Below are 20,987 nucleotides of genomic sequence, written 5' to 3' on the forward strand. Positions count from 1 at the left end.
CTGCTGAAAGCATTTGTCTGTGTTTAATTTCATTGAGTCTTGTTCATAGTTTTTTTTTTAATGAGAACCTTGAGACAAATACATTTGATTTGATTTTATTGCTTTTGTTCTTATGCCAACTTAATTCTTTGTGAGTGACTTGTAAACTACTGGTTTTGAAAACATGATATCGCCTTGTGTGTACACAGAAATGGAGCATTCATTTTTAATGTATAAGATGGGCTATTGTCAAGTGAAGAGGCCTCACCAGAGATAAGCCTATTTCAAGCAAGGCCTACAAAGGGAGTGAAAATCCACATTGGCAGCTGGAACAAAAGGCAATAGAAAAGAAGAACCGGGGATGTATTAAGTTGTTAAGATTAGTCTATGAAAGGAAGCTTGCATCATTCAATTGGATGATTGCAGATTTCTTTGTTGTTGATTGCAATCATGTTTTTTTATCCTGTCATGAAGGAGAGGAAACACAAAACTTACCGATGAATTTGCTTTTTAATTCATCGTCATTAGTTTTCATTGTCTGTATTTTAACCTCAAAACCCCATTATTTATCTTGGTTTATCCTAATTCAGTCCAATGATAATGCAAACAAATTAATCATATCAAGTGACAAATGTGAAATTAAGGATTTATTCATGTTTATTAAGAAAAATGACAGTGTATGCATTGTATGTATGCTTTGTCCATCCCATCTCTGCATCTTAAAACTGTTCGTAGCGAAGCTAGAAGGGTGGCAATTACTATATTTACAGTAGTATTGAGTCAGTGCCTATTTCGAAAGATCCCTCTACAGCCAACAGTGGTTCTCCAGAGCAGTGTGAAAGGAAGTCAAAGGAACATCTGCAGGTCTCATTCTGTTCCCTCTCAATCTCAATCGGGCGTTATGGCTGTCATTGCCTGTTTATTGAAGCTTGAGCCGTATATTATTCAGTCACAGCCACTGTAATAGTTGGAACAGAACTTGAGCATTTTGAATGGGTACATGAATTCGTGACATACAGCTGAGAGATCAGAATGTCATTTGTCTTCGTTCCTGCTGATTAGGATGTAGGAGTGATTGTCCAGCATGTCCACAATGGAAGTAAGAAACTCTGAAATAAAAAGCAATGAATCAAGTAGGCGTAAGTGTAAAGTACATGTGCACAGTATCCTAAACTGGGTCGTAAAATGCAATACACAAAATAGGAGTTTATGTGTCTGGACTTTTGGCAAAGTGGTATATAGCATGTTGGGTTGGCAAGCATCATGTAACTACAGATCCCATTCTCAATACTCTCCACATTTCTACAGCAATGAATAATGTGTCACATACTGAAGGAAAATAGAGAAATAACTCTGCAGTCAGCAAATTATCCCAAAAAAGGAGAGAAATTGCAAAAGAAAGGCATGCCTATTGTTGCTTCATTACATTTCAGCTGTTATTCTGGGATGTGACCTTTAACATAGTCACTTTCAAACTTGCACATTGGTCGTCCCCCCCCCCCCTAACCAATGAGACTTTACTATCTTTAAGCAAACACAGCTCTCAGATGTGCAAATGAGATAAAATGAGTAGGCCCGTGGGAGAGCCCTGAGATTTATTTTGGATTTACAGGAAATATGTCTGGAAAATGAGAAGCTAAGCAATCTTAAGGAGAGGAGGAGGAGATGAAATTGAAATACCACTTGCTATGCAGAAAGCTCATTTCATGTCATCACGGTCTAAGACAGTGCATGAATCCCCTGCGTGGCCTGGCCCAGGCTCCATTCTTGTGTGATATAACTCACTAGAGGGATCCCTGTAGAAGCATTTTCATCTGCTGTAGGTGAGCAGATGGCTGGGTCACAGACAATGGAGAACATGAAAGACACCTAGAGGCCTGGTTTAGGTTACCTTATCATCTTCGGCAGCTGCGAATTGCAGCACAGGAAATCAAGTGCGCCATAGCCCATCGGTGGCAAATGTTTAAGCTGCTGTTAATTCAGATATGAACATTTTGACTTCTGGTCTATGAGACACAAATAAAGATGGAGTATTCCGTTGCGTGTACCTGTTCGTTCTATTCACTTGTAACACGATGGATCTCAGTTCAGTGAATATCTGACTATGGGCTCAATTCAATCAAGCTCACATTGCAGTGGCATAAACATGCTTTTCCACACTAGGTAGTCCCCCCCAATTCTATGTCAGGTCTGATTGAATCCCAAGTTTTACTTGGTTTTTACCACTAATGCTAAAAGGCCTCATGTTAAATTATAACTCAATTCATAACACGTACTATGTTGACGGTAAAGCAGTAGGGATGATTAATTGTCCATGAATATTCTCTTGCAATAAAGCAGTATGGTGTTTTGCACGCACAGCACAGCAACTTTGTAAACCTCGCACTTTCCACACCGCATGCATACAATATGTTGATAGTAACCTACAGATAATACATATTACTTGGACCGTTACAATGGATTGAAGGAATCATCCATGGGTATAATATAAACATTGCATTATTGCACCCAAGGGTTTGTCTCCTGATAATTCAGAGAGGAAGACAAAATGAAAGCATAGCGGAAACCAAGATATATTCCTCTGTATTGCATCACTTTGCATTGTTTCACGTGTACAGAAAAATCATCAACATTTGAGACATAGTTTAACAAAGGCATTCAAAAGGAAATCCTTCTCATGTACAGTTTAAGTCCCTGTTTTAGGAGCTAACCACCACCATGATGTAATGATGTCAGGTTAATGTGTAACGTAGAGGGGGTATGATAGGGTTGGGATTTACCACCCTGAGCATTGTATCTGATGTCCTGACCTCCTTACTCATGCTATTCTCTAGCTCTGCAACATGCAATGATAGGATATTTGACCATTTAACTGTTTGTTGATCTCAAAGTGATTATATTACAAGCACCAAAAGGCTCCATTTTTCCAATTATACTTCTGAGAATAATGTGTAATATATATATAATATATAATAATATAATAATAATAATAATAATAGTAATATTGCTACGTGAAGTTACAGAAGGACCACAATGAATGTATGGGTGGTCCCGGGGATCGAACCCACTATACTTATAAAGGACCACAAGTTATGTGCGACCTCGTTAGTTACAAGTAGAGACAGTTGGATGGCATGGTGTCAATAAGAAAGTGCTTGGTTAATGAATGTGTTTTATGTTGTTCGATAATAATACGCTGCAGTGGATGACATCATTGTACACTTTGGGATCTATTTTAACAAACTAACCTCTAACATAAATCTAAGCGCACTCAAGTTGTGGGTGTGTCAGAAATATTTTTTGCTATTTTGACAGTGGGAATTATGGGCGCAGGTTGTAGGTGTTACGAGGGCTTGACCACTCACTGGCCAATGAAAAACTGCTCCAAAGCCTTTTGTGGTTGCTTTAAATTGTGTATTTTGTTTGGTGTTCTGTTGTCATGAACTCCGGCAGGAGAAAATGTTTGTCCTATCCGTGAAAGATAGGGCTACTAGTTTATGAAATAGCATAGAGTATAAATAACATAGGGTAGTAACACTATAGTAGTCCTAGTTATGTCAAATGTTTATGTATCCAAATTTTCATATGCCTTTTTTTTAAAGTCATGTCCTTCAATATGGGAATGTTGCATTCAAATTTCAGTAGCCTTTAGCCCAAATTGCATTGCATATTATTTTTCAACTAAATGATAAACGAGATACAAGCAGACTTTTTTATCTACTTGATATTTCTAAATAGGCTTCCTACACATAACTACTTGATGTTTCTAAATAGGCTTCCTATACATAACGACTTGATGTTTCTAAATAGACTTCCTACACATAACAACTTGATGTTTCTAAATAGACTTACTGACACATAACTACTTGATGTTTCTAAATAGACTTCCTACACATAACTACTTGATGTTTCTAAATAGACTTCCTGACATCTTTCATTCAATGGGCATCGCACGTGTCTAAAGTTTATTTAAGGGACCTGGAAATAAATATTATCCAAAAACTGCTCCCAAAAGTGATATTTTAATATAACATTGGTGATATGCTATTCTATTGATTTGGATACCGGGTGCCTCCGCATGCTAATTCCATGCCATAGACAACGCCCTTCTGCTAAGACCAGCTTTTGGTCTGTCCTTAATACCCCCGCAGTGCTGCCTGAAATTGGCACTTTAGTGCGCGTTTTTAAGGACACACCTCAAATATTTCCACCCCTCCCACCTCAGCGTAAGCGAGCTGATATAAGACAGGTAAATTACCGACCCTGGTGCAATGGTTTGAAAAGAGCAGAGTGCCTGCTTTAAGAGGTTGAAATTGCACAATATTGTGCATTTGAGAATTGTGCTGGGTTAACGGCCGCTGAAAATAGAGCCCTGCACCTTTACGAGGCTGTCATCGTGACATGTGCTGTGTCACGTACCATTCTGTTCCTTAGCTGGGTTTATGGTCAGGGATGCCCTTGAAAGCTAGTTAATACCACTTGAGACAGAAAGACTGTGACACGGTGTCATGATTTTAAAGGTCAAGGAGAGACCGTTAAACTCCCTAAGTATATGGTAATGGTGGTACGTAAAAATCTCTTGCCACCCCGAACTTGATGTGTACCCCATCTTTATTTTTGTTACTGCACTGTGCTTTCCTTTGCATATCAACTGTGTATTCCAACCAAACCTTGTAAGGCAGGTAACAAGATTTGCCATACCTGCAAAGCAAATGTGATTTCGTATAACACAAGGGTTTGTTTGGACCTACACTGTACCTTTGCTGCTGAGGAATAGGCATTGGTCAGAAAAGTTAGACTGATGCCGGTTACACTTGTGATTACACACTCAGTGGAGTTTTCCTTATTCAAACTTTTTTCTGAGGGCAGCTCTGCCTTGAGGGCGGGACAGAAGACAGCCCTTACTGTCAATAACACACCCACCCCTCACTAGCTTGTCAGCTGCCTTGTAGAGGGGGCAGGTACTAGCAGCCTGCACCTGTCATGTCATTTGTCAATCAGTCCCAAGGCCAATCAACAGGTAGCTGATAGGCATCTACAGCTGCCAGTCGCAATCCCTACACATCATAGTCGAGGAAAACTGCAGAACACAGCTGTCAAATGATTCTAATAGTTTGCTCTATGGGGGGGAACATGATGTTCATACGTTATGTGCAGACATCGATATAATATAGAATGAACAAGCCAAGCCAAATCAAAGTAATGTAAGGGTTAACGATTATTCGAAGGCAGCTTCAATGGCTTTATGTAATACTTTATGTAAGACTGACCAGAATTGCAAAGGTAGTTCCTCAATCTGTGTAAATCGTTTATCTTGCTGGTCAGCTGGAGTTGAGCTGAATTGGTATTCCCTGGACTCCAAGAGCCCTGGGGTTTGTTCGCTGTGGGGGGCCCAGTGATCAGGAAGGCCAGGGAGAGGGCTGTGTGTGCAGCTGCTGATGGCATCTGATGGGAGATCTGCTCTGCTACAGACCTTGTGCTGTTATCCACCAGGTTATGTTGAAATAGCGCCTTATCTGGATGCCAGTGCTACATAGCTGAGAAATATTGAAATAAACACAGTCTTGAGTTAAAAAGGGGTACAGCAGTACGTCTCCTTCAAGGTGCTGTTTCTGGCAGGTTTTAGATATTATTTTGAGATGCTGGTTTATTCTCTAAATAATGGCATAAATTCATTTGATGTTTATGCATTTCTTCAATTTCTGTTTGAGTGAGGTGTCAAAACTAAAAGCACAAGTAAAATTCTCATTAGCATTTCACATCCTCAGAGCATTGTTGTCAAATTGAAAATATTTTATATTTGGTGATAATGCAACCAAATGTTTTCTTGTTCCTCTGTTTCAGAACCGAATGGATAAAAAATACATCCTGGTATGGAAAGATTCTCCATGGGCAGGCACCTTCATTTTGCTAGTATTGAGAGAGATGTTGTCTTTACTGGCACCTGATTTATCCAATGAGATTGCAATGGGAGCCTCAGCAAATGGGTGTCAAATTGGAGGAGAGAAATCCATTAAACAATGGAGTAACATTTTACTAAAGGTAAGGCATGTTGCTTTACATAATTAAGAAATATTTTCTTATTTTATTTCAGAACTTGTGGCATCTTTCGATATCAAGCCTATTCATCATGTCTTCAGTCACATGGGCCTGCAGCCTAAGACTTGAGCTCTTATTTATAATGAGACGATGTCAGGCAGATACAGCATGTCTGTAAGCAGTGCTGCATGTCCTCCTGTCTTCATCATCATATAGAATAGCTCATGGTTTAGGTGTGGTCTTTCAAATGGTTTTCTTCACCGAGAGAATAGAGCATTCTATTACTAGCACACCACTCTGCTGCTGTTTCTGTATCTCTTCTAATAACATATTTCTTGGAAATGTTACACACACCGCACACTGCTTGCTGTGCAGTTATATGTAGACACTCCATGTAGACACTCCATGTAGACACACCATGTAGACACACCATGTAGACACACCATGTAGACACACCATGTAGACACACCATGTAGACACACTATGTAGACACTCCATGTAGACACTCCATGTAGACACACCATGTAGACACACCATGTAGACACACCATGTAGACACTCCATGTAGACACTCCATGTAGACACTCCATGTAGACACTCCATGTAGACACTCCATGTAGACACTCCATGTAGACACTCCATGTAGACACTCCATGTAGACACTCCAGATAATAAATGCTTATACCATGGCAACGTTTGAATACTTATTTCTGATTGGCTTGAAGGGCATTCTAGAGTGTGCATTTAGTTCCCTATGGCGCACGGTAGAATTTTGAAAACAAGTGAATTGAAAACATTAATGGCATTGTTGAATTTGATTTTCATGATAGGAAGCTAGGACCGATGGTTTGGTTAGCTAAACTAGGAAGACGGTTTGGTTACCATCTAGTAGACTTGCTAGCTACTTCAGTGGATGTTAGACAGGTTTCTAGCAGCAAATGAACACGTCTAGCGGCAAATGTGTTCAATTACAGCCATTGGAATAAAAGGGACAATCAACTTGTTGCTCTATGCGTTCTCTGGAAAATAATGCAACTCCGTGGAAGGTCAGGTCCACTCCGCCAGTGTGTCGTTCATTAGTTTCCATAGAGTGCATAGCCTCTTATCCCTTACATAATGAATACATGTACACGTGTCATAGAGGAGGCGTGATTAGCACAGGGGCACTGCACTCCAAGTCACTCTATGTTGACAGACAATTCCTCTAGTCAGCCATTCTGTGTCATTTGAGACCTCTGGCATGCCGTGTGCCCTTGTGGCTACAATGGTTGCATAATAGTGCACTTGAATGCAACTGCAAGGGCTTCGTCAGGAAATCTTCACAGAGGCAATTCTCTATAGGAGGAGAGAGAAAGTTCTGACTTAAAGAAATGTATGTCACTGTAGTTTACAACTTGTCCTCATTGTTCATGGCTGATTACAGCGTGATGGAAATGACATTTGCATGAAAAATCACAACTTTAATGTCTCACAGAAGGGACAAACAAAATATAAATGAACTGTTTCATGCGTGTGTGTATAGTACCCCTTGGGGTGAGCGTACATCCTCTAAAAGTGGACTTCTAAATATTGGCATGTTGGAGAAATAAAGATAATAAGAAGTGTTATGGATGTTAAATTAAATGGACATACTTTTTGGGGAGACTGATGCTGCGCATACCAAATGGCACAGCGGTCTAAGGCACTGCTTCGCAGTGCTAGCTGTGTCACTACAGATCCTGGCTCGATCCCAGGCTGTGTCGCAGCCGGCCGCCACTGGGAGAACCATGAGGTGGCGCACAATTGGCCCAGCATTATCTGGGTTAGGCCGGCCGGGTTGTCCTTGTCCCATCGCACTCTAGCGACTCCTGTGGCGGGCCGGGCCCAATGCACGCTGACACGGTCGCCAGCTGTATGGTGTGGCTGGCTTCCGGGTTAAGCGAGCATTGTGTCAAGAAGCAGTGCTGCTTGGCTGGGTTGTGTTTCAGAGGACACACGGCTCTCAACCTTCGCCTCTCCCTAGTCCGTACGGGAGTTGCAGCGATGGGACAAGACTATAACTACCAACTGGATATCACAAAAAAGGGGTAAAATAATATAACAAAAATAATAATAAAAACCCAACATAACTACAGGCAGTCTGAATAGAATACAAGGCCTTTAACAAAAATCATCTTTAAACATATATAGCTTTATACAGTGTTAGTTATGAAGACGAGATGTTAATGAAGCAATACAGACCCGTTGAATGTCGACATAAATATAAAGGTTTTTGTAATTTAAAAAAAATCTGAAATATTGTAACAAAATATGCACATGAAACAATATTCAAGACAAACAAATTGTTGATACACTCTTCTCATCTTTCTATCTATAAAAACAGCACTGCATTGTATGAGAAATCAGAATATATTTTCCAAGAGAATCTTATCTGGAACGCAGCATTTTCAAGATATCAACAATCACTTCAGGGCAAGTCTGAAGAGCACTTCTCAGAACAGAAGCAGTCAAAATGTGGTGGATTCACAAGCTTCTGAAGCTCAGATATGATACATCAATATCCATCCCATCCACAACCGTTATGGATGTTACGGCTATCATTGCGCTGAAAAAGGATACTCATAATGAAATGTAAGAAACAGATATTATATATATATTATAGACCATATGAAACCTTGTTGAAAGTTGGCTTTACGGAGAAAGTTTCAAGATGATCCAATATACGGTGCATATTTTACTAAATCTTTTCCTGGATGGATGTTAAATTGCCTGTTCCAGTCACCCCGCTAACTTTATAAGATAGTAGAAAATGAAACAAATCGTTGGTCTGTATTGCTTCCTTAACGTCTTCAGAACTAACACTGGAGGACATCTGTGAGTGGGAAAACAAGCTCTGTGAGCCCTTTCTGAAAAATATTTTTTTGAGACTTGGTAGCCTACTCTGTAATGGTCCAAATTTCCTACATAAACTGGTCAAATAAAGCTTGAACTCCAACATATAGAATAATTATCAACGTGGTTTCATTTGGAAATGACTAACTTTATTTGTACATGCTCAGGTTGACCTTCCCACGGAATCACCCTTATCTTATTTGTATTGCACAGTGGTGTATATTGAAACATACCATGGTGGCATAAAATCTGCACTTCAAAGACAATCCTCAAAAGAATATAACAAGAATTGACCCTTCATACGATTTATTTCTCAGTCTTTCGTATTTGTCCATCTTACTTTAAAAAAACAATAAAAAAATGTATTGACCTGATAAGAAGAGTCAAAGAAAAAAGGATGAGGTCACTGAATTCTCAGAAGAAGATGGCTCCAGGCCAATCATATAAAGTGGATCATTTACAGTACATGACACACACCTAACTGTTGTTACATGTTTTGCCATTGGAGGTGAAAGAGTTTATGAACAAGAAAAGATAACTTGTGAAATACCAGCCAATAGCCTGAGCAAGGTCAAAACACATGTTTTGTTTTTTGTAAGTGCACACAAAAATTCAGACCAATGAGATTTTTTTTTTCTAAATAATTATTTTTGGTTGACAAATGTGTCATTAATTGAATAGAAATTACAGTTGAAGTCAGAAATGTACATACACCTTAGCCAAATACATTTAAACTCAGTTTCACAGTTCCTGACATTTAATCAGAGTAAAAACTCCCTGTCTTAGGTCAGTTAGGATCACCACTTTATTTTAAGAATGTGAAATGTCAGCATAATAATAGAGAATGATTTAGTTCAGCTTTTATTTCTTTCATCACATTCCCAGTGGGTCAGAAGTTTACATACACTCAATTGGTATTTGGTACCATTGCCTTTAAATTGTTTAACTTGGGTCAAACGTTTCGGGTAGCCTTCCACAAGCTTCCCACAATAAGTTGGGTGAATTTTGGCCCATTCCTCCTGACAGAGCTGGTGTAACTGAGTCAGGTTTGTAGGCCTCCTTGCTCGCACACGCTTTTTCAGTTCTGCCCACACATTTTCTATAGGATTGAGGTCAGGGCTTTGTTATGGCCACTCCAATACCTTGACTTTGTTGACATTAAGCCATTTTGCAAGTATGCTTGTCCATTTGGAAGACCCATTTGCGACCAAGCTTTAACTTCCTGACTGATGTCTAGAGATGTTGCTTCAATATATCCACACAATTTTCCTCCCTCACGATGCCATCTATTTTGTGAAGTGCACCAGTCCCTCCTGCAGCAAAGCACCCCCACAACATGATGCTGCCTCCCCTGTGCTTCATGGTTGGGATGGTGTTCTTTGGCTTGCAAGTCTCCCCCCTTTTCCTCCAAACAAAAACAAGGATGTCATTATGGCCAAACAGTTCTATTTTTGTTTCATCAGACCAGAGGACATTTCTCCAAAAAGTATGATCTTTGTCCTCATGTGCAGATGCAAACCGTAGTCTGGCTTTTTTATGGAGGTTTTTGAGCAGTGGCTTCTTCCATGCGGAGCGGCCTTTCAGGTTATGTTGCTATAGGACTTGTTTTACTGTGGCTATAGATACTTTTGTACCTGTTTCCTCCTTGTACCTGTCTCCTTCCTGAGCGGTATGACGGCTGTGTGGTCCCATGGTGTTTATACTTGCGTACTATTGTTTGTACAGATGAACGTGGTACCTTTAGGCATTTGGAAATTGCTGCAAAGGATGAACCAGACTTGTGGAGGTCTACAATTAGTTGTGGCTGATTTCTTTTGATTTTCCCATGATGCCAAACAAAGAGGTAGTGAGTTTGAAGGTAGGCTTGAAATACAGTGGGGCAAAAAAGTATTTAGTCAGCCACCAATTGTGCAAGTTCTCCCACTTAAAAAGATGAGATATGATGAAAATTACAGACCTAGGTACACTTCAACTATGACAGACAAAATTAGATTTGATTTCTCCAGAAAACCACATTATAGGATTTTTAATTTATTTATTTGCAAATTGTGGTGGAAAATAAGTATTTGGTCAATAACAAAAGTTTATCTCAATAATTTGCTATATACCCTTTGTTGGCAATGACAGAGGTCAAACGTTTTCTGTAAGTCTTCACAAGGTTTTCACACACTGTTGCTGGTATTTTGGCCCAATCCTCCATGCAGATCTCCTCTAGAGCAGTGATGTGTTGGGGCTATTGCTGGGCAACACAGACTTTCAACTCCCTCCAAAGATTTTCTATGGGGTTAAGATCTGGAGACTGGCTAGGCCACTCCAGGACCTTGAAATGCTTCTTACGAAGCCTCTCCTTCGTTGCCCGGGAAGTGTGTTTGGGATCATTGTCATGCTGAAAGACCCAGCCACGTTTCATCTTGCCCTTGCAGATGGAAGGAAGTTTTCGCTCAAATCTCACGATAGATGGCCCCATTCATTCTTTCCTTTATACGGATCAGTCGTCCTGGTCCCTTTGCAGAAAAACAGCTCCAAAGCATGATGTTTCCACCCCCATGCTTCACAATAGGTATGGTGTTCTTTGGATGCAACTCAGCATTCTTTGTCCTCCAAACACGACGAGTTGAGTTTTTACCAAAAAGTACTATTTTGGTTTCATCTGACCATATGACATTCTCCCAATCTTCTTCTGGATCATCCAAATGCTCTCTAGCAAATTTCAGACGGGCCTGGACATGTACTGGCTTAATTAGGGGGACACGTCTGGCACTGCAGGATTTGAGTCCCTGGCGGCGTAGTGTGTTACTGATGGTAGGCTTTGTTACTTTGGTCCCAGCTCTCTGCAGGTCATTCACTAGATCCCGCCGTGTGGTTCTGGGATTTTTGCTCACCGTCCTTGTGATCATTTTGACCCCACGGGGTGAGATCTTGCGTGGAGCCCCAGATTGAGGGACATTATCAGTGGCCTTGTATGTCTTCCATTTCCTAATAATTGCTCCCACAGTTGATTTCTTCTGGTGTCCTTTGACAGCTCTTTGGTCTTGGCCATAATGGAGTTTGGAGTGTGACTGTTTGAGGTTGTGGACAGGTGTCTTTTTATACTGATAACAAGTTCAAACAGGTGCCATTAATACAGGTAACGAGTGGAGGGCAGAGGAGCCTCTTAAAGAAGAAGTTACAGGTCTGTGAGAGCCAGAAATCTTGCGTGTTTGTAGGTGACCAAATACTTATTTTCCACCATAATTTGCAAATAAATTCATAAAAAATCCTACAATGTGATTTTCTGGATTTCCTTTTCTCATTTTGTCTGTCATAGTTGAAGTGTACCTATGATGAGAATTACAGGCCTCTCTCATATTTTTAAGTGGGAGAACTTGCACAATTAATGGCTGACTAAATACTTTTTTGCCCCACTGTACATTCACATGTACACCTCCAATTGACTCAAATGATGTAAATTAGCCTATCAGAAGCTTCTAAAGCCATGACATTATTTTCTGGAATTTTCCAAGTTGTTTAAAGGCACAGTCAACTTAGTGTATGTAAACTTCTGACCCACTGGAATTGTGATACAGTGAGTTATAAGTGAAATAATCTGTATGTAAACAATTGTTGGAAAAATTACTTGGGTCATGCACAAAGTAGATGTCCTAGCCGACTTGCCAAAACTATAGTTTGTTAACAAGAAATTTGTGGAGTGGTTGAAAAACAAGTTTTAATGACTCCAACCTAAGTTTATGTAAACTTCCGACTTCAACTGTACATTTCCCTCCACGTGGGCCAGCCCACTACCAATTAGAGTTCTAGCCAATGAGCGCTAGCCCCTCGCATTGAGTCACAGCTAGGAAGAGGCCTGCCCAGCATTATCCAATGAGATTGCAGTGCAGGCCCAAATGCTCAGTGGACATAGAGAGAGAGAGAGAGAGCAATTACTTTGATCACATATCTGCACATATGTTGCGTATTTTCAGGGACCACTTTTGGCTATTGAGTGATACTTTCAGAACTACTGGCTAAAAAGTATACAAAAGTACACGGATAATCTATTTAATAAAATGTGCCTTGAAGCACATACAGTTAGTTATATCTAACCTCAACCAGGTTACAACAACTCTGGGTGTAACATATTATACTGCAAGATGTTGTTTACTCTGATCATTTTACACAACACCAGGACCTCCAATTCTTGAAGGGCTGCACATATGCTAGATTTGTGTTGGCTCATTCAGTTCAGGTGTAAACCCCCCCTAAAATATAATGTAGTTGAAAAATATCTACAGTCATTCTCTGTACTTTTTGAAGGATCTAATCTAATCAAACCATCAAGACCAGTAATAGCTTTCTGCATTCCAATGGCCTTTGATCTCAGTACAATAAAGCCTTGAGATTACAAGACCTGATTGTTTGCAGGTGTGTGCAGCTAGTTTGCAGGTCTAGATCAACACACAACATGTGAATACACAGTCAAAACACATATTGCCCCTTTGCGAATATACATTCCAGTAATAATAAATGTTCATTCTTACTCCCATGTGTATTTCTTAAAGGGGGCAAAAGATTCAAATAGCAAGTTGAAAGGCACATGCATGATCTTTTGTCTAAGCATTTCTCTCCTTTGGTCAGGTGGAGGAATACAATCACAGGCATACCTTTGATCTGTATCTCTTTACAAGCTGTGAGAAGGGAGCTAGAAGAGTTAAAGAGTAACATCATACCACCCTGCATTTCTCTTTGGTAAACTCCGGCAGAGCTGATAGAATTAAATGATAAGATGCAATAATTCATTGGCTGTTGTAATGTAGTGGACGTATGGTGATAATAAACCTCTCTCTGGCTCTCTTCTTGTGTGACCTTCAAGGTAGATAAGCTGCACTCCACGTTCATATTCCCCGTGTGTTGATATTGATGTTTCACGGACATTTTCAAAGTGAACTAACTACAGTACAGTACAGTGGCAGCAGGCAAACACAATAACTCCATTCTTCATTATTCTGTGCCAGCCGTATACATAAAAGAACAGGGGGAAAGGACAACCACATGAAATTATTACTTGCCTTTTTGAATCTATATTCTCAAAACAGTTCCATGGCAACAGTTCTTGTGAAAATATTGTAAATTGCATTTGTATAGAGACAGGTGGTCGACTGTCTCTTATTGCCACATCATCTGCTTTTACATGCGGCATTGCTCCTCTCCGTACAAATGTTATGTTTATCTCTGTAAGAATATCGCTTATACATTTTTTTCATTTGACCCTGACCCTTTTCTGCCAAAGGATTTCCAAATAACGGTATAGATGTAACGTTATCATTCTAGGCTTTTGATTTGTTTAGAAGGTTTGATCCGGTTGTCTTCGTTATCATCAATACATGTGATAAATATATATATATATTGTCGCCTGGGTAGAGAAAGTTACAATATAGAATATTTGAAGAGAATGCACATCATCCCTCTCTCTCTAGTTCAGGCCCCCCCTTTCCAGTTCTTCTACACCGCGGCAGTATGTTTTTTGAACGCTCGTGGCGCTGTACGTCTTCTGAACCACCACACAGACAGGAGTGAGAGACAGCCATGGAGAGGTGGAGAACGGACTGTTTTCTTTGTTATTTTTAAACTCTTGCTATTCGCATCTATGACACGATTCACAGTGAGCTGTACAAGCAAAAATTCCCGATGCACTCGAAAACGGCAAGTAGGTTTTCACAGGTGAAGTATAGAGCACTTTTTTTTTCAGCTCTTGGTTTGGGATTGCGGTAGCCGGAGATGATCGCTTTGCTGTGTGTGTGCGCGCGCTAGTCAATTCCGAGATCGAGTGTTCTATCTCTGCTGCGTCTTTTATCGATTCTGAAAAATGGTGGGGTGTTGGTCGTGAACAACTCTGAACATTCATTACCTAAGATACTTACAGTTTAGTAGGCAAATAGTGTTGCAAAGTTGTGTACTAGTCGGTCGGCTGCGGAAGGGCCTGGCTGTGTGGACGGAGTTTGTTTCTGCCTCCCCTCCCCCATCCGTTCTGCTGCTGTGCTGCTCATACTCAGAGGCCAAGACATGAATGCAATGAATGTGGGGCTCACTTCAAAGCATTAGGGATGGTAGGGAATGGGTGTAGTAATACAGTTATAGTAGCGACAGATTACGCTCTTTATAAATGTTCGTGCATATTACGAAACTGAAGACCGCAACACAGTATTTGTGAATGTGCGCATGATAATACTTGCACGATCTACGTGTTCACAGTTGTAATCATATCACAGCCTGTTCTTGATAATGTGATCTTGATATTTTGTTAAATGTGCTACTACGTAGGCTACATTGTGGTTTAATAGAATTCCAGCATCAATATTGTTACTTTTTTTTGTTCCAGTATAACGTCAGCTTCCTACATGTTTGTTACGTTGTTGCTGGAAGGCTATGTTGCTAAGTTAATTGATTCCAACAGTGTTGTTTTGGTATTGTCCACAGTGAAAGTTGTGAATTCATTGCAGGCTACGTTTTTCATTCTCACCTAAGCTTTTCCCCCTGATTTTTAAATTGAGCCGTTTTAATTAAAGCAGTAAAGAGGGGAACTTAGATGTAATGGTTTGATATTGACATGATACATTGCATATAATGTTGATGATTGTACAAATCATTCGGAGTAGTTGGCTGAACTCATGTCCAGTGGTCAAAGCAGTTGTCATTAGCTAACGTCCACACCTACAGTGCCAATAAAGATCCAATTCTTATTTACAATGAGACCTCAGGTAGCAGGCGCAGCACGTATAACACACACATAGGTTAAACAATATCATAGATACAACAGTCAAAAGTACACACAATGCCCAGCCAGTAATCCAGTTAGTAAGATATTGAGTAATGTGCCGAATTTAATTAAGAGGTAGTGGGAAAACACACGCAGTTATCAGTTAAAATCTCAGACAGTTTGTTTGTAAATATACCAGTTGACTCAAAAGAGCATAGTTTGCGTTTTTTTTTAAGCATGGTCCAGTCTCTAGCAGCAGGTAATTGAAAAGCATTTTCACCAAAGATACTGAGTGTCTTTGGGATTGCCAGGTTTATGTAATTGCTGGATCTCAGGTTGGTGTTGGTGGTGTGGAGCTGAGATAAAGGGAGGCCTTGCCGAGGAGGGATTTGTATATGAATGTGAGCCTGTGGGTTTTATGTCATACATGTAGGGATGGCCAGTTAATGAATAAGTCACAGTGATGAAGTTGGAATGGGGCACTAGTGACAAAGCTTATGGCAGAGGGGTAAAGTTCGTCCAGTTTATGAGGGTGGACTTTGGGGCCATATTGTAGATGACATCACCATAATCCAGGATGGGAGTATTGTCATTTGGACCATGGTGTGTTTAGCACTGTGTGTGAATTAAGATTTGTTCTGTTAGAGAAAGCCTATTCTGGACTTGACCTTTGCTTGAAGATCATTGATGTGCGTGTGGAATGATAGTGCCAGATACCCAGGTATTTATGAGCTGACATTCTAGGTCAATTGGTGTCTAGATAGATGATGACATTTTAAAGATATTGAGAATCTTGAAATGTAACATTTTAAAGAGAAGTACTACTCCTGCTACTAGAATTGAGCGTATAACATTTTTGTGTATATTCATCATCACTGTCAACGTGAAAAGGAGAAATTGAGGATAGTCAGTGGTTCATTGCACTCTGATGTGTAAAATACCCTGTCTGTCCACTCCATAGTTCCCGGACAGCCACAGGGGAGGTCCACTTCCTCCAGGTCTCAGCAGGGACTGAAAATATTTGACTCAAGGTCGTCCTCTGATATGATCAGTCGGAGTGCCTGCCTGGCTGCATTCACCACACACAGCAGCCATGGTCACAGTCATGGCAGATTGGGCTCTGCCTGCACCCCACAGTTCCTCTTTTAACCTCCAGAACGCTCTGCCCTTGTCGCTCTATTTCATGCTCAGGGTCGGCCCCTGTAGTACACTGCTCGGATCTGTGTCTGTCATCAGTGGCCTCAAGTGGAGTTTTTGTTCTCTGTATCCTTCACATGACACATGTCAAACATGCAAGTATTTTCAACAGTGAAGAGGGGTCGATGTGCCCATCTGTCTCTACTTACAGGGGGGAAAACAAAATAAGAACCCTGACAGTATTAAAGAATGGAAGGAAGAGGAACTCTACTACTGGGTCTCCATAACCCTTTTCCGTTCAGTTATTTTCAGCCAATCATTTGAAGTCGGAAATACATTCAATATGATTGTCACGAAGCAGTTAGGCTATCTATATCTGAAATAGGGTTCTTTATTTTAGCTACCTCTGTATTTTATAGAATAGATTTCATTCACACTAGCATATAGCCTAGATGCAGTTCAGAAACCCAACAATAAAAATATGTTCTAGAATCTTCTGATGTTAAGGTATTGCTGTAGGGAGTCATCCATGGAACGTGCTAATCTGTGTGAACATATGACACACAGATCACTTTTTTTCGTGTGCATCGATTTCTTCAATGCCCTTCGTTTTAGGGGATATTGAATTGTATTTCTTAGTAGTCAAAATATTTTTTCAACCTTTAAATGGGTGCTATCGATGTGAGCAATGAAATCATTTATTTAATCTCTGTTTTGGCAGGATTTCTTTTTGAAATATTAGACTTGTGTGAATTCTATGCTTAGACATAGATATGCAGTCTGCTTTTATTTTCTCACTATTGAATGGATTTCCAATTTGTCTCAAACGTTTGTTCTTTTTTTACTAAGTTGTCAAAATGAGATAATAAACGTCTGACACTTTGCCTGTGAATACGTTTACATTTTATGTGTTTAAAGTTTCCACTCATTATATATTTTTGTATTTTTTTTACAGGAGAAATTCTTTCACGGTGGCATAAGTAGAGGGGTGGATCTGATCGTTCTGCACGGTGGGCTGTACTGGGACGGGGTGTATGGACGCTGTGAACATGAGCGTGGGCGACAAGGTGGGGGGTTGCCTGGTGGATCTGGGGGGCAGCTTCACTGAGGATGCCCCCAGACCCCCGGTCCCTGGGGAGGAGGGAGAGCTGGTGTCCAGCGATGGACGGCCCTACACCCACGGTTTCTATTCCTTCAAGAGCGAGAGCCTCAAGAACGAGGCCTCCACGGCCACGCCCAGACGACCTGACCTGGACCTGGGCTATGAGCCGGAGGGCAGTGCCTCCCCCACGCCGCCCTACCTTAAGTGGGCAGAGTCCCTGCACTCTCTCCTGGACGACCAGGATGGTATCCACCTGTTCAGGACGTTCCTCAAGCAGGAGGAATGTGCCGACATGTTGGACTTCTGGTTCGCCTGCACTGGCTTCCGTAAGCTCGAGGCCAGTGAGGGCCAGGGCGAGGAGAAGAAGCTGAAACTGGCGAAAGCCATTTATAAAAAGTACATCCTGGACAACAATGGAATAGTCTCGAGACAGATCAAACCAGCCACCAAGAGCTTCATCAAGGACTGTGTGATGAGGCTGCACATTGACCCGGCCATGTTTGACCAGGCTCAGACTGAGATTCAGACTATGATGGAGGAGAACACCTACCCTCTGTTCCTCAAGTCAGATATCTACTTGGAATACACCAGGACTGGGGGGGAGAGCCCTAAGCTCTACAGTGACCAGAGCTCTGTCTCTGGGGGTGGGAAGGTTTTACCAGGGTATTTGCCCACGCTGAACGAGGACGAGGAGTGGAGATGTGACCACGAGTTGGAGGAGCAGCAGGAGAGTGATCCTAGCAACCGGCTCACTCAGAAGCTGCTTCAGGAGACCGCTTCCCAACGTGTCACCAGCACCAAGAGATTCCAGGACAGTCACGAGTACAGGTAAATCCTCTCCCGACATCCTCTCTCTCTCTCTCCAGCCTTTATAACTATCTAGCTTCTCTGTGCAAGTGCTGAATTAGAAATGAACTTGTCCTCCCCCCCTCTGTGCGAGTTGCTGCCTGAAGTTGGAGATGAAAAGTGGCTCTGAGTTTAGCACAGCGGACAGCTTAAGATGAGAGGAATGCAGTGTAGGCAGAGGCCTTTAAGTACCTGTGATGGTGAGGCAGTGGCAGGGGTCGAAGGGAGAGCATTTGCTGGTTGTTAGAAGGTGGAGGCAGCCGCTCTTTGTGTTCCCCACGCAGGTTTCCTGTGAATGGCAGGCTTTTCTAGTGGAAGAAAGGTTCGCTCGGAGAAAAGCTCAACATGATTTCTCTTTTGACTGTGGAAAATGGAGAAGTCTTGTTAAACTGCAGCAGAAAGTCAAAGGAAGTATTCCCTGTCTAAGGAAATGAACCTGGCACAACAACAAAAAAGGAAACACTCCCCAAATTTTTCTTCTGGATGACTAAAATAGGATTGTAAAAGTACAGTCTTGTTTATCTGTCTTCCATTCTTTAATTAATAGTAATATGATGCTTGTGTTATATTTGACAGAAATCTTTGTGTCACAGCCTTCTGTCATTTCATTTGCGCAGAATGGGATTGTGCGACGTGACTGACTACTTAAAACTCTAATCCTCGCCCTGTTGGAACAGAAACAGCGCATCTGGGCTTTTTAGTCCACTATGCAAAGGATTAGGCCTACAAATGTTCCTGCCAAAGTCTGTGAATGAAATATCAATCTTTTTTTTAAAGACATATTCACACATCTCTGAATTTGTTCCGTATTTGTCACTAAGGAAAGCTGCTATCATCACCAGTTGTGAGAAGAATATGTGGAGGGATTTTGCGGATTTATTTAGCCTTGCTCTGAAATATGTAAGAACACAGCATTTTTACTTTTCAGATGTGCTTAAGGACACTGTATTCACTGTTGGCATTGTCTGGTGCAGAGATTGAAGATTTCTATCCCTAGAAGTTGACCCACTTTTCCATCAACAGTCTTAGACAAACCTTAACATATGTAGAAGATGCAGTAGCACCTTAGTGTGCAGAGGATGTGTTGAAGAGTTGTGGTCGCAGGGCCGAGGGACTTGAAATCAGTCTTTTCAATTAGCCTGACTAAATGGTAATGTTTCCAAGTCTTTGTTCCAGTTTGGGACTAGTGTTGTGATTTTGAAAATAGGTCTACTCAGAAATAGCACATTGTTTAGGCTAAGGAATATTGTTTTGTCTGACTTTAGTCTATTTAGATGCTCTGAACTGAGTTTTTAGTATAGTTACAGTGTATAGGCATATATGTCACCTTTTCTCATTTACAGCGGGCCTATAAATGTGCCAGAATGAAAGACTAGGATATTTTAAAACCACAAACACTCCCCGCTCCACCCTACATCTGATTGTGTATTATATGGCCTCTGGATATGATTGGCTTTAATTAGTGAGAGCAGTGCATTTTTAAGGTTGTTTTCAAATGACTATTTCATTAGGTCTAGTATTTGGCAGAAATTACAAAAAGATTATACCCTCCATTTTTAAATAGCCTTTTAGCATCACCCTTCGGGTTTTTGTGCAACTAAATTTTGCACCAGTCAGATGTCTCTTAATGTGTGAAGACCAGAGTCCAGGGAATTAAAAGGGAGGAAAAACATTTTTTTTCTTTCTCAGTTGTGTAGTAATGCACCAAAAAACTGTTGTGTGATATTTTTTTACGTCGTTCTCAGACAAGCAGGTGATGGCCTCAGCCAGTCACTGTTCTTGTAGAGCCAAAGCTATCTGGATATGGTTACATGCTATGAGGAGCATGAATACACATTTTATATGAAACTGTTCATTCTGAAAGACTCGTTCAATTCACACCTGACTCAGGTTCCCCGTGGAACATTTCCCCTGGTGCCCCTCCTCTCTCCAGGTCTCCTCAGAAAGTAGTTTAGATGGTTCATCTCCATGACAATTTCTGGTTTGAACAGGTTAGCCTCCATTCTTATATAACACTATCATCTTCAGAGTAATTGTAGAGAGAATCTAATGAGTAACTAAGCTGCTAACAGGTCTGATTCCTTCACCTATGTTGCTGTGTAACCAATCAGTGGTGATCCAGGGGTGGCTGCACTCCAATGTAAAGGGGAGTGACCAAAGGACCAGTAGTTATTCTCTAGGTGCAAAGAAATGCGTGAGTCGTTGGAACAACAAAAGGCCCTACATCTAATGCTTTGGCATTGAGCTTCTATCACTGTGCACCAGGAGGACAAGTTAATTT

At 40.9% G+C, this 20,987-nt stretch overlaps 1 protein-coding gene and 1 long non-coding RNA gene across 8 annotated transcripts in view; one reads left to right on the top strand and one right to left on the bottom strand.

Moving 5' to 3' along the window:
• Positions 1–618: 618 nt before the first annotated feature.
• LOC123999050 lies at positions 619–14,968 on the bottom strand. 2 transcript variants are annotated; one of them, XR_006832384.1, is made up of 3 exons: positions 14,786–14,968; positions 5,250–5,516; positions 619–1,088 (listed from the first exon to the last, which is right to left on the bottom strand). It is a non-coding gene; the product is annotated as an uncharacterized LOC123999050 (long non-coding RNA). The 2 variants fall into 2 exon arrangements; XR_006832383.1 differs by lacking the exon at positions 5,250–5,516.
• Positions 5,877–20,987, top strand: part of LOC123999048 (axin-1-like) — a 33,960-nt gene continuing 18,849 nt past the window's right edge. Inside the window, exons 1-2 of one of the 6 annotated variants that reach the window (XM_046304395.1) lie at positions 5,877–6,021; positions 17,714–18,688. In XM_046304395.1, coding sequence (XP_046160351.1) covers positions 17,793–18,688 — 896 coding nt within the window. In that variant the 5' untranslated portion in view covers positions 5,877–6,021; positions 17,714–17,792. Of the gene's footprint in view, positions 6,022–14,378; positions 14,586–17,713; positions 18,689–20,987 lie in introns of those variants that run through there. The other 5 variants (XM_046304396.1, XM_046304393.1, XM_046304394.1 and 2 more) reach the window with 5 other exon arrangements.

Source organism: Oncorhynchus gorbuscha, linkage group LG16, assembly GCF_021184085.1.
Source record: "Oncorhynchus gorbuscha isolate QuinsamMale2020 ecotype Even-year linkage group LG16, OgorEven_v1.0, whole genome shotgun sequence".
NCBI classification, from domain to species: Eukaryota; Metazoa; Chordata; class Actinopteri; order Salmoniformes; family Salmonidae; genus Oncorhynchus; species Oncorhynchus gorbuscha.